General features: G+C 45.9%; 1 protein-coding gene across 1 annotated transcript in view; it reads left to right on the top strand.

Annotated features, from left to right (window-relative positions):
• The window catches only part of DHX9 (DExH-box helicase 9), a 745,262-nt gene that overhangs the window by 37,505 nt on the left and 693,695 nt on the right, over positions 1-14,062 (top strand). Inside the window, exon 2 of the mRNA XM_069641409.1 lies at positions 8,579-8,729. Coding sequence (XP_069497510.1) covers positions 8,619-8,729 — 111 coding nt within the window. The 5' untranslated portion in view covers positions 8,579-8,618. The remainder of the gene's footprint in view (positions 1-8,578; positions 8,730-14,062) is intronic.

Here is a 14,062-nt window from a genome sequence, read left to right on the forward strand (position 1 = left end):
CAGTTTGCTCTTCCACCTTATTTTCAGGACATAGCTGCATCATAGCCTCAACAATCACAGCGTCCATGCTGCTTGACGGGCAATGCAAGACCTCCCTCAAGGCCAATGGCATTTGGGCAGAGTTGCCGGGTTGACTAGGACCAGATCAAATGGACCAACAAGATACTTCTGAATGGGGACTGCTTCTAGCTCCACTGACCCTCTTCTTTTCTGGAGACGCTGTCTTCTCGTCGGGGCACTCTAGACATAACCTCCTGCACACGATTGCTGCCCACAGTTAAACATGTAGGAGAGTCTTCCCTTTCAACCACATTGTATTGAGAGCCAGCTTAACTTAACGGACAAGACTTCTGTTGTACAGGCAGACGCTCTAGCAATGGACATAGCGCAACCACTGGGTAAGTTACTGCTGGTGTGAATCTGAACAAAACAGAATGCCAAACCAATTACGAATGTTGCCCAAAGGACCTGTATCCCACAATCTACTACATAGTGATATGCCGTGCCCCTCACCCCCCCAGCCCTCTTAACACTGTCGCCTTCAGAAATCCTTCGTAGTTCTCAAATGCGCCTCAGGAAGTTTCTTGTGGGGTGTAGAGGTGCAGGACACGAGACGGAAGAGGAGAAACGCACAGCCCAGTGAGCCGAGCTGATCGCATCCAGGTTGGATGAAAGAACCTAGAAGCATGACACTGCCGTGCTCAATCGGACAGTCAAGGCGCAAGAGCAACTACAGCAACTTCAGACAATGGACCCCAACTAAGTGTTTCACAGTAACGAACCCTGTGACTATTTTGGAAATGCTTTAAGCAGGTTCAGGGGGAGGCACAACCCATGGTTACAAGACTAACACAGTTTGAACCTAAAACTTCATTGATAACCTTCTATTAAACTAGTTAAGACCTCTTAACACTGGCTTTTCAGATCAGTGAAACGCAGATTAAGGTAAGCAATAACTCTTCAAACTCAGAGCACATTCTAAGTTAAGTAAGAACTTGTGTAACAACTCCTATGTCTGGGGCAGTTACCAGTACAACTAGAGTTGCAGACCCCCTTCAGGGATTCCAGCAGTGGGCCTTGGTGAACTGGATTTGAGGGTTCCCAATCGCATGAATCGCCCCCCAAAAGCTACACAGGAATCATCCGGCTTAAGGTAAGTACCCAAGCCAATAAAGTACCTCGGCTCAGAAGAGGAGATTACAGCAGGATGTCTTCAACCAGAAACCCGGTCGATGAGATGAATTCCTTGTCATGAAGACTGAAGGCAGTATACTGGAAGTGATTTTGCAGCAGGGATCAACGGGAAGGCTCAAAGCAAGTTTCTTCACTGCTGGATTCGGCTCTGTGGTTTCTGGTGCCCTTTTCAGGAGCCAGAATATTGCCGGTCGGATTCTCATCGCTACTCTTGTCCAGCACTCTGGTGTGGGGACTTCAAGGGCTCAAAGTGTCTGGAGGTCCAGTAGGATGCCACCAAGAGCTGACGGAGACCCATCCAAAGGTGGTGGGGTTGCCTTCATCGCAAAGGCTAGCCTAGCGCTCAGAATAACCACCATCCCTCTAGTCAAGTCCTGTGAACTTCTCACAGTAGCACCTTAACCATCCACTTAATATACAGACCTCCTGGCCCCATCGGGTCCTTCGAGGAGGACATCACCATACTCTCGGACAACACCAAACCTAACTCGCACATCTTGGTGCTATGTGATTTTAACTTGGGATTCCTAGACCCTAATGATCATGCAGCTAAACTACTTGCGGACTCACTAACGGAACTAGATTTCACGCAAAGAATTGGCCAACTCGCCCATGAGAAGGAAAGAACACTAGACTGGTCGACCACAACTTTGTTACTTCCATCACTGCCATTGAACCCCAGACATAGACCGACCATTCCCTCATTTCCTTTACCAGGTGCGCCAATCGGCCAGCTATTCAATCTAAAACTATTGCGCCTCCCCATCCCACTAGAACGTGATTTCACTACTGATAAGTTGATGCCTAGCCTGATTCCCTACCTTGAACTGAACTAAATCGCAAGACCCAGAAGAACTGATAGATTTAACACCATGACCGAAGCCTTAGACTCCATTGCCCCACTTAAGCTTTGAAACAGTAAGCCTAAAGTTCACCTCAACACCTGGTTCACCCCTCAGTTGAAAGCCCTTGGGTAAGAAAAATGGAAGAACCTACCTTCAAAAGAAAACAAAGACAAAGTAATTGAAATATCTGCTAACTACAAAGCTGAGATTATCGGGATTAAACAAGAAACCTATAACGAAAGGATTCAGAATGTCGGCTCCAGTACAAAGGAATTATTTGTAATCCTGAGGGAACTAGAATCGCCCATGGTCCCTGACGACTCCTACCCCAAAAAACAAAGAATGGTGCACAGACATTCAAAATGCTCTCGCCAACAAAATTGCCACCCTACAAAACAAAATGGCAACTACATGACTTAACATTGCTAGCTCAGAGATGGCCCAGAAACCACTAAAAAAACAGCCCTTAACAAGCTCCAAGAATTCAAATTTGCCCGTTACCACGACGGGGGTTGAAAAAATCATTGCTTCCTTGAAACCATCGATGCCAAGGTGACATATGCCCGGCACTAATAATTAAAGAAGCGGCCAGAGACCTTTCCCCATTTATCACTAATAAACGCCACCTTTAGGACATGCCAGGTACCTTCAAACCTCAGACGTTTTGGGTTCTACCTTTTACTAAAGAAGGCTACACTTGACCACACTATCCCAACAAATTATAGGCCTATAACAACTGTAGCCTTCTTACTTAAAATAATCGATAAAGCGGCATACATTCAAATCCAGCATTACATAGAGGCTCATAATCTCCTAGGGCTTAGACCATCAGGTTTCAGGCCTCTCCACGGAACTGAAACTGCATTGATCGATCTGAAAATGCAAATAGATCAATTGAAAGATAATAGACAATGTGCACTACTCCTCCTGTTAGACCTCTCTGCTGCCTTTGATTTGATGGACCATAACATACTCTGTGAAAACCTGTCGTCAGCAGCAAACTTCTCTCAAGAGGCTGCAGACTGGATCAAATCCTTTCTAAGCAATAGATGTGGACCCAGTCCCCATTACATGTGGAGTGCCGCAAGGTTCCTGTCTCCAACTATGTACAATGTATTTACTAAGCCTCTATTTGACAAATTGATCATTTGGGTGTCATCTACACTATGCAGATGACACCCAGATACTCTTAGCTCTATCGGGGAGCTACGACCTGGACCTTGCCCTTCTAAACAAAATCTACCTAATCATCCAGGCATGGATGGCAGCCAACAGCCTCTGCCTGAATGATGAGACTGAAATCCTAATCCTAGGTGCCCTACCAACATGAACAAACTAGACACCCAGTATTCATCCTTTAACATTGACCGTAAGATCATTAAAACTGCCATGGAAACGAAAACCCTAGGCTTCTACCTAGATTCCACCTTGAATCTCAGGAAGCAAGTTAATGCGGCGACCTTGTCTACTGCCTACACATGTAAGCTAATGCGTGTGTAAACCATCCCTTTCTACGAACAGCTGCATCATACTAGCGAGAGCATTATTCTTGTCAACTTGATTACTGCAACGCACTTTATGCAGGAGCAAATAAACAAGTACTGAACAAACTTTACAAAATAATGCTCTCAGAACAGCTTTGAGCATCCCAAGGAGAGGGATTTCTGAAACTAGAAGGAATCACAAATGGATTTCCATTAAGGACAGGATCCACTACAAATTTGTTTCCATTACACTTAAATGCCTCAATGTTGCACCACTGTACTTGAAAGAGAAAATCACCATGAAAACCTCATCTAGAGTCAGTCGGCTCCTTTTGCATCTCAGTTCCACGATTCAACCTGAAAAGAGCTGACGGCAATAGCTTCCCTGTTCAAGCAGCCCAAGCCTGGAATGCCCCCCCCCCCCCTTCATCTGCGCACCGAAAAGACCTTCCTAAGATTTAGGTCTAACGCCAAAAAATGTCTTTCCATGAACGACGCTCCTTACCCAAGCGTGTAGAGTACCAGAAGCTACCCACGTCTCCTTTCTCTTGAAAATGCACTTGCCCCTCGACTTCTGTAAATCCTTTACCGCATCTGCCCTACTGCTATTGTCATAGTAGCTCTGCTGACTAGCCTTTGCATTAACCGTCATTTGTGTTTGTATGTATATATTTTATGTATTCATTTTTGTTCTCCCTCTAATCCTCTATTTTGTATCAATCTACCATGATTGATTGTAAGCTGTCTGTATGTATTTACCGTAATTGATTCTAAGCCGTCTTGTAATGTGCCCAGATACGCTAGGGTGCGTTGCGCTATATAAAACAACCAATAGCAGCGAGATTCAGAATTTGAAGACGTGCACCGCACAATGACTCTGTCCTAGCCCCACATGGTCGCAGCACGTTGTGCGAAGGCTCGAAATGCAAGTCTTCGTAAGACTAGTGGATATCATCAGCCTCTGGGTAGGAGTAGTTGCGTTCGGGTTCCCCAGGTCTATTGGATGGAAGGGTTACATCAGGCACTCCAGGTTGCTGAAAATCGCTAGAGCTGTCTTTTCTTAATCTTCCTCTTTGGTTTCAGCTCTAGTGGTCATCTTCGACTTATCAGCAGCTTCCAGGTGCAAAGTATTTATTAGGAACTACAGCACAACTTCTGCAATCTCTACCTGCATTTCACAGCAAGCAGCGGGCTGGCTGTCCAATTGGGACAGTCAGCCTCCCGCTGGGTGTTGGTTCCTTTCAGGCAAGGTGGAAGACTAATGGCTGCAGAGTTTTTGGACTTCTCCCTCGCTTCTTGTCTTCAGACAAGCCTGGGCGGGGAATCCAACATTTCCGTTGAGGTTGTTCCCGCCTAGAATGGCAGGGCAAGCACACAAATAGTGCAAAAAGGAGCCCACCATTTTTGGCAAAATGGCGACCCTTCTGTGCACTACCGAGGCTGAATTTAAGACTAAAGTCATAAAAGTATTTGCACTGCCACCAGCCATTCAGGGAAACTTGCAATTGCATCACAATGTTACCAGGTAAGTAAGAAAGGGGATACAATGGATCTCCCCAGCACTCCACATAAGGTGGGGGTTGCTGGCTCACTTATACCAAATGTAAAGGGGATTAAAATCCCTCTTTACTACTGGGGAACAGTAGTTCACCCAAGTACCTTTTTGTTTTTTATTTGTTTTTTTAAACAAAAAAAAAGAAACGAAGAATTAACAGGGGAGCCCAAAGGGGCAACCTAGCCTAAGCCCAAAAGTTGTAGGAAACTAGAACTTAAACCATGCACTATGAGAGTCATATAAATGTCGCCCATAAAGAGAAAACTAGGTCGGGGGGGGGGGGGGGAGATTCCCCCTTCACCTAGTGTAAGGTAAAATAGACACAGACGTACATACACCAACAGGACACCAGTGGTGGTGACTAGACGACCTAGGCAAGCAAATATGGCAGGATTGGGGAGTCCTAACACCTTTCTGGGCGATGGCAGCTTCCAAAGATGGAATGCCTTGGTAGGACACTACTGTAAAATGCGGTAAAACCACCCAGAGAACAGCCCTAGGATGGAAGTCCTGTCCCCAGCAGATGGGCAGGAAGGGCACCCAGCAGTTAAGGATCGAAATCAGAGCTACGCCCAGGCCACTGCATCCAGCCAGTGAAATCGAACATAATTAAATATAAAACACTCTGAGATGTAGATACACTAACCTAAACTTAACTGGAAAGCATGAAGACAATGCAGTGTCAGAAGCAATACTTTCATTATGCATTATGTAAAATGTTATGTATGGAATTGCAGGACAGCTTTTTTTTTTTGTAGTAAAGACACACATACTGGTCTTTGCCATACAGGGTATAGTTTGCCTAATAAATATCATCCCAATTACTTTGGTGTGCAATTATTTGAGAAAAAAAATCTTGCCTAGGACTCCCACACAGGCATTTGGCACTTACAGTGGAGGAGGTGATTCCTGCTCCGCTCTCCATTAGCCTCTTTTGCAGTGAACGGAGGAATGCAGGGAAAGCTGTGCTTTGCTTGAACAGGGTCACTTAAATAGCTAGCTTTGCTACAGTCACTAAGCACACCTACAGAATTACATTGCTATGCACCACTTATTTTTTTGCCTTGAATTGCATTTGTTGGCACTGCTTTGGCAATCCCATAGAGCTTGTGAGTTTTGCAGGGCTCCAGAGTTTGACATCCAGTGGGACAAACGTATGTGCTTTTCATGTGCTGAAGGTCGTAACCTCGCAGTTTGGACTGGATTCAGTTTTGGGGCTGGATAGTCTGATTTGCATATGAGTTTCCTCTTCTGTAATGGCGCAGGAGGCAGAAAGAAAATGGTTTTTCGAAACTTGCCCAGAACTTTGGCTACACTTGATCGATAACATTCCACCCACCACAATTTGGTTTTGACTATATCAAAGTTAAAATTTTGTAATTACCATATGATGCAGTATCTTAGTAAATTGGGGAAAGCTAAGGTGTTGGCACAACTCTCGAAGGATCTGCTAGGGAAACCACTTTGGAAGCAGCCTTGGGAGCTGGTTGGTGCTCAGTGAGTAGTTGTTCATTGATTGTAATCTGTTTTTGGCCGTTCATGTGCTCTAGTGGAGGAGTTTGAGTTCTAAATTTTTTTATTTTTTTTACCAGTGTGTGTGCGCTATTCTGGTGGGTTTCTGTGGCTTCTCACCCTGTTTTCTATGCTGGCCTGCATCTAGAGTGCAGTCCCTGGGGTGTAGTCCTTTTGTGTCTGGCTTTCTCCTAGTCCCCACCCCCACCGCCCCTTGCAATTGGTTGGAATAGTCAGGTGTGTTTTTCCCTTGCCCCCCTGCAGCCATTTCCACTTGCCTTCTGGGTTGTTTCCCTTTCTCTGCCGCACCTGTGACCTCTCGCCTGCCCCTTGTCTGTGTTTGGCTCCCTTTCTCCAGGAGGCAGGCTCTTAACAACACCCCCCTAAGGCAGCCTCCTGTGGCTAAGTGCTCCTCAGGCAAAGGGCGGCTCCTACAGCAGCAGCCCCAGACAGTGTCTCCAGGTGTCACAAGGCAAGGCCAGCGCCAGCTGTCAACCAGCAGCGACCCATCAAAGTGGGTGTTGCATGGGTGGGGAGTAGAACAATCACTGTACTTGGGAAGACCTGCCACTCCACCTACCCTCAGAACATAGCACACCAAGCTGTTAATACTAACCAGCTTCTCAACTAGTGGGGATTGTGAATATTGGCCTGCACCATGTTGGGGATGGAACTGATGATGAGCATTGCGTCGCATCTAGACAGAATTATACTAGCCCGCATCACATCCAGATAGAATTTTGAAGGTCAGCTTGCACCAATTCTAGACAGAATAGTGAAGATTAGAATGCGTCACTTCTAAATAGCGATGCCACTAACCAACCCCACTAAACAATCTCACCCCTCTGCATACACTTCTCACACTCTACACAACCACACCTCCAAAGCACTACAAACTACACACACTTCACTACATCACAAAACTTACACACACACAGCTTTGCACAACAAAACATGACGGCTACCAACTGAAAAGCACACCTAAACTCAGCAACTGGTGTTAACCGAATGGAGGCTGCAAACGGCACATCAAAGCTCTCTTGCTCTTTTTCCCCACTCGCCCTTACTAACCCATCCCACCCCCTTTCCTTTTCAGATCCGCCAGGGGACCACTCCACTGGTGATAGTGCATGGTATAAATATACTTAAACATTAACTGTGTTAAATATTGGTCGTCCATGTCTTTCCTCCAACACTCCCGCATTTCCTTATTCTGCGCCTTTGCTGATAAAGGTAGAGGCAAATGCGCACACTGTCATCTTTTTAATAGTCCTCCAAGCTTACCGATGCGAAGACTTGACAGGCTGTCTAATTCATCTTTCAATCTTTCATCACACATCCAAGGTGACAAAGATCACATTGCCGTAGGGTTGTTTTTTTCAGGTGTTAAAGGCCCTTTATAACCCACAGCTCTACCAACATGTTTCTGTCCTTTCCCTTCTATTTCAGTTCTTTTCCTTTTCCTTCACCAACGCGGCACTTGGCCGCATAGCACTTAACATACCTTGCACTTCATCTGTGGCTCACCTCAAGCACGGACACCACAGCACCTACCCCACTGCCCTCTTCTTTCCTGCACTTGCACGTTCTGAATACTGGCAAGGCATAGTAGGTTCGGCTGTCCCTTCCTCGCTGTATTCTTTTTTTAAAAACATTTTTTTGTATTTAATTGTACTACTATCTCATGTTTCCTCCCTGCTGCCCTGTGAGTGCTTTGAAGTTGAATTTATTTCTTGTATGTGCCTAACAAAAAAACAATACTCTATTGTAGAATATGGTTAATTGAAAATTCAATCCACGTTAATCTTTATTTTTGGAGTGCCACCTTGGTGAAACCACCCCTTTTCAACATGTCCGATGCAGACAAATTGGCTAAAGTGCATTTGTATTGGGCATGTGAGTCTCTACAACTTCAACCCCCATGTGATGCAAATCCAAAGAGGCTTCTATTGGCACTCATAATGGATGGTGTTTCTTTTTATCTCCAGGTTTCAAGCAAGCGTTGTACGGCTCCCTTCTCTAGCCACCATGGGTGATGTCAAGAACTTTTTGTATGCCTGGTGCGGTAAAAAGAAAGTTACTCCAAGCTATGAAATCCGAACTGCTGGGAACAAGAACCGTCAAAAGTTCAGCTGTGAGGTAATACAATTGTAGAAGTTGCTTTGTTTGGCATTTTATTAAGGTTATATTGCAAAGTGTGGGCCAAGGGGTTGACTTCATTGTGAAATTTATTCTGCATGATATCTTTTATGTGAGCAATGGCATGTACTTGTGATATTCACTACCTCGAACCCTATTATTTTCATAGGTGCGCCTGTCACACTGGTATATGCACCAAATCTCCACGGTAGTATTTTCAGATTTGTTGATGTTTGTCTGTGTTGTGCTGTGACCCCACCAGGCTTATCCAGATGGTAGTCTGTTGGAGGAAATAAATGAGCGTTGGAAAGATGAGAGAATGGGGAAGTGAGAAATAGATGCTAAGAACAGTGAGGGAGGGCTACAGCAGGCAAAGGTTTTCTGTTAGCATATGTGCCTGCTTATCAGCAGGCACATATGTCATTAGTGGGCCATTCGTTCTGCAAAAGGTGTCCTAAAGTGTTGCGATAATTGAGCTGTTCAAGGTAGTATGAAAAGTAATGGTGTTGGTAACGGAACGTATGGGAATGGCTTGTTCCAACTTGCATGGTATAATGCGGAAAAGCCTGGCACCTAAACCTGGGTTTTTAAGTCTGTTCTGCATCTTGTCATGCTAGCTTTATTTAATGTAGTTCCCAGTGGATAGCCAGTCCTAACTGGACCACAGTGGGCTGATTATGGGCAACACTGAGGCGTTGGATGCCCCGGCGGGACTGAATCAGGGAGGCAGTGTTGCATGTCCCTATGGGAGCCAGCCATCTTGTTCCAGATGGCCTTCACACTTGCAGGCGGATTCATGGGTGTTGTTGTAGGCCTAGGGCGTTTAATTTTGTATGCAAGATCCTCGGATGATGAGCAGGTGCCTTACTTGGTAGTGGGCTGTGCAGGTAAAGTAACATGTTGCAATCTTCCTATGCAGAGTGTTTGTTGTGTGAACGTGTTGGGGATAATTCTCAGAAATGTGCTAATTCACTTCTACCTTAGAGACACCCAGCTCTTTTTACTGGACTTTTAATTGTTATCCTGGAGAGACACCTTTTTCCCACTCTCGTATTTTTCATTGATTTGAACACTGTTTCTTTTAACTGCATCATTTATTTACATTGTGACACACTGCACCTTCAGTGCAGTGGCACAGGCAAGTCTTCCAGGTTTCCCAAAGGTTTAAATACCTTCTACTGTTTCCAAGAGCAGTGAAGTGAAATTGACTACTTAAATTCGTTTTTTTTCTTTTATTTTAAACTTTATTTTTCATTTTTCAAGCGCCAAGATAGTAATGGCATGGTTATTTTAATACACCTCATATTCGATGTTCTGCTTCGTTGAGCCCGCCAAAGTTCATCATTGTGTTTGTGGTGGTCCAATTATCTAGTCCAGTCCAACTTTCAAATATATATATATTTTTTTAAAAGATGTTTATTAATTTTATTCAAACCCAACACGCAGTTCAATTTACAACAGTTCCATTAAACACCATTTTGTTTCTTTTTTTTGGCCACTGCTCCCCCAGTCCCACCCTCCTTTATGAGCCTATTTGTTCTTCACATTCAGTATCTGCTACGTGTGGCAGGGTATCACTTCCCTCGGATTCTGTTGGATCCGATATAGATCCAAACAGTACTGCTGTTAATAATTTCCATGCCATCAGGGTGTCCACCTCTTCCTCCCTGCTCATGCTGCTCGTCTCTTGCCATACCATCGTCTTAGCCTCTGCCCATTTCTGCAACTCCTTCCACCATACCTCCACCCGTGGCTTGTGACACTTCTTCCATCCCATGGCAATCCTCCGTTTTGCGAGCACGTATGTCAAATCTTTCAGTTTCCCAACATGTTTTAGTTTCCGTGGTCTGGGGAACCCTCCCAGCAAGCAGGCCCAGGCAGTGTCTATGACGAGCATGACCCCCTTCTCTGCCAGTTTTTGTGCCACTTAACCCCAGAAACACTCAATTACTGGACATGACCAAAACATATGTGTCATGTCAGCTTTTTCCATGTCGCACTTAGGACATGCCTGTCGCCCAGCGTTTCCGAACTTGGATATCCTCAGAGGGGTCGTATATGCTCTATACGTTACATACAGCTGTATTTGTTTTAGTCTGGCATTTCTTGACAGCTTCTTGTGATATCCCAGGGCACGTTCCCACATCCCATCTCCCATGTGGGCCTCCGCTTCCCAATCCAGTCTCAGATGTGTCAATTCTTTCCCAACGCTGGACATCACCGTCTCATACAATCTAGAAATATCATGCCCTCCCTCCGATATGTCATATATTACCCCCGTAATAGCGTCTGGTTCCTCTGTTAATACTGTTTCAGGCCACGTTTTCCGAATTTTCTGAACTATCCTATGATACGTAACATATTGGCCCGTATGTAATCCCGCCTCCTCCCCAAGTTCTTCAAAATCCCTAATGGTCCCCTCTTGCCAAATGTCCCCTAAAGTTACCAGCCCCACCGATTCCCAGTAGGTCCTGATAATCGCCCTCGACTGCTTGTCTCCTCCTGCTAAAGCAATCCGCGGTACCTGCAGGGAACATGGGAATGGGTCCTCCATCATCCGGGATGCTCGACATCATAATCTCCACCCAAGCATCATCCCAGGGTGCTCCTTCATTTCTGACTCGGGCAACCAGATCATTTCCCTTAAATAAAACGGGGTACAGTCCTGCCCAAACAACCTATGTTCAGGGGTCGCTTCATCGGAGAGCCACTTGGCCACATATTGTAGTTGACCTGCTACATAGTAGACCGAAATTGGGTAGTTTAATACACCCCTTTTCATAGAAGTTCTGCAACTTCCATAGCGCCACGCTATTCCGGGTACCATGTCACAGGAAGTCCCTACACATACTGTTCAGTTTAGCAAAAAACTTCTTGGGTATCATATGTGGGATATTACTAAAATAATGTAGAAGCCTAGGCAGGACCACCATCTTAAGCATTGCCCCCCGTCCCATCACTGCTAGGGGCAACTTCTCCCAAAACTTCATGTATTTCCAGATTTTCTCAATGGCTATCTCGGTGTTGTGCTCATGTTCCTCCTCTGCCGTGTGATACACGTCTATTCCAAGGTAACGGAAATACCTAACCACCCATGGTATTTGTAACACTGCTAACCTTTCCACAGGGGTTCACTTATAGCTACCTAGCGGGAATATGCTAGATTTTTGGGGATTCACCGCTATGCCGGACAGCACCGCAGACCTCCATCACTTCCAGAATATATTGGAGATTTTCTTCCGGGTATTTCAAGTATAATAACAGATAATCCGCATATAAGGATATTAGGTGTCGCCCCCTCAGCCCCCCACTTCAATACCTATCGTATCGTTGCCTGAGGTATATTGCTAGGGGCTCCAGGGCTAGAATGTAAAGCATCAGGGACCAAGGGCACCCCTGCCTGGTGCATCTACTAACTTGCCATCTCTCGGATATCACTGATCCTGTTCGAACTCTGGCTAACGGCTCACTGTACAGCATTTTCGCCCACCTGATGTAACCCGGCCCTACTCCGTACCCTCCCAGGGCTGCCAACAGCCATGGCCACTTAACCGAGTCGAAAGCTTTTACTGCGTCTAGATGGACAATATGAAGTCGCCTGTGGTTGTGGGTTATATGCCTATTCGGGACATAGCCCGTTTGGTCTGGGTGGATAAATTTGCTACTTACTCTTGGCAATCTGTTTGCCAGGACAGCCGTCAATATCTTGCTGTCCTGGTTCAGCATCGACAAAGGCCTGTAGGAGCCACAACTATGCCCTGGTTTGTTGGGCTTGGGGAGCGGTATTATGATCGCTTCTCTGAGTGACTCCGGCAACCTTCCCACCTCAAACACTTCGTTAAGCATTTCTAGCATTGGGGGGGGAGGAGCACTTCCTCTCTGTATACTTTATAAAATTCACTAGGGAACCCATCTGCTCCTGGGGTCTTACTGGTAGGTAGGTGGCTCACAACCTCCTCCAAGGTAATTGGTGCATCAAGCTCTTCTCTTACCTCTTCACTTATCTTGGGCAGTCCTATATCTTCTAGTGTTTCGGTTATCGCCTCTTGACTGCCCCCCCTCCTTGTCCTCGTATAGCACCCTAAAATAATCTGCAAATTCCTTGTTGACCCCTTCTTGGGTGTCCACTACCTCACCATCTTCTCTAGTTATTGTCCTAATCGGGGGCCTACGGGTTTCGCTCTTGTATAGCCACGCTAAGAGCCGGCCCGTTTTATCCCCTCCTGCATGCTGTCTCTCTACATACTTTTTATAATTGAGGTTGCAAGCCTTTCCCAGTGTTACGCATACTGCTGTTGTAGTTTAAGTACTAGCTCCGTATCCACTCTGCCGTTTCTTAATGCTCTTTCTAGGTCATCTTCTGCTCTTTGTAGGTCAGCCAGGACCCCGCCCTGCAGGCCCTTTGACTTAGCTATGGCAACCCCCCGCATCACCACCTTAAAGGCTTCCCATAGTGTACCCGCCGAGTCAACACTACCAGTATTCACTTCGAAATAGTAATCTCATCTCTTATATCCTCTCTTAAGACTGGATCTTTCAGTGCCTCTGCTCGGAGGCGCCATGTCGGAATCCGTGCCGGGGGGTGAGGGAAGGGGCAGTATTGCCACCCGAGGACCAGGGGCCAGTGATCCGAGAGGACCCTCGCCTTATATTCTATTTGAGTAATCTCTGTCATTTCATCTGGCATGGCGAAGACCTAATCCAGTCTCGTGTGTAGCTGTTGCGGGGCTGAGTAGTGCGAGTATTGCTTCCCATTAGGATGTTTTGTTCTCCACACATCTACCAAGCCAAAATCGTCTAGCAGCATCTGCAATGCTTTAGCCGCTGGGGTGGGCCTATCAACCCTGCCATCCGATCAGTCTACCTTGGGATTCATTACATAATTGAAATCCCCGCCCCAAATCACTGCACTACCCACACACATACTAAGGTTGGTGCACAGAGTTCTGAAGTATGCCGCCGTGTTCTGATTGGGGGCATACGTATTTACAATGCATACCTCTTTATTCTCCACCAGCCCTTTCAATATAACCAACCTCCCATCAGTTTCTGCCACTTCCTGTATCAGCTGGAACGGGACGTGCAGCGCCACCCAGACAAGCACTCCTCTAGCGTAGGCAGAGTATGACGAACCCACCACAATCCCTTTCCATTTTTCCCCCCAACTAACTCCCATCTTTTCCCGCGTCAGATGCGTCTCCTGTAATAGTGCAATATCTATCTTTTGCGTTCTCAAATACATAATGACCTTATTCCTCTTCATATAACTGTTAAGCCCCCTGACATTCCACGTTATTATCTTCTTGAGATCTCCCATAGCTCGTTAATACTCC

Source organism: Ambystoma mexicanum, chromosome 1q (assembly GCF_040938575.1).
Source record: "Ambystoma mexicanum isolate Mex_15411 chromosome 1q, UKY_AmexF1_1, whole genome shotgun sequence".
Lineage (NCBI taxonomy): Eukaryota > Metazoa > Chordata > Amphibia > Caudata > Ambystomatidae > Ambystoma > Ambystoma mexicanum.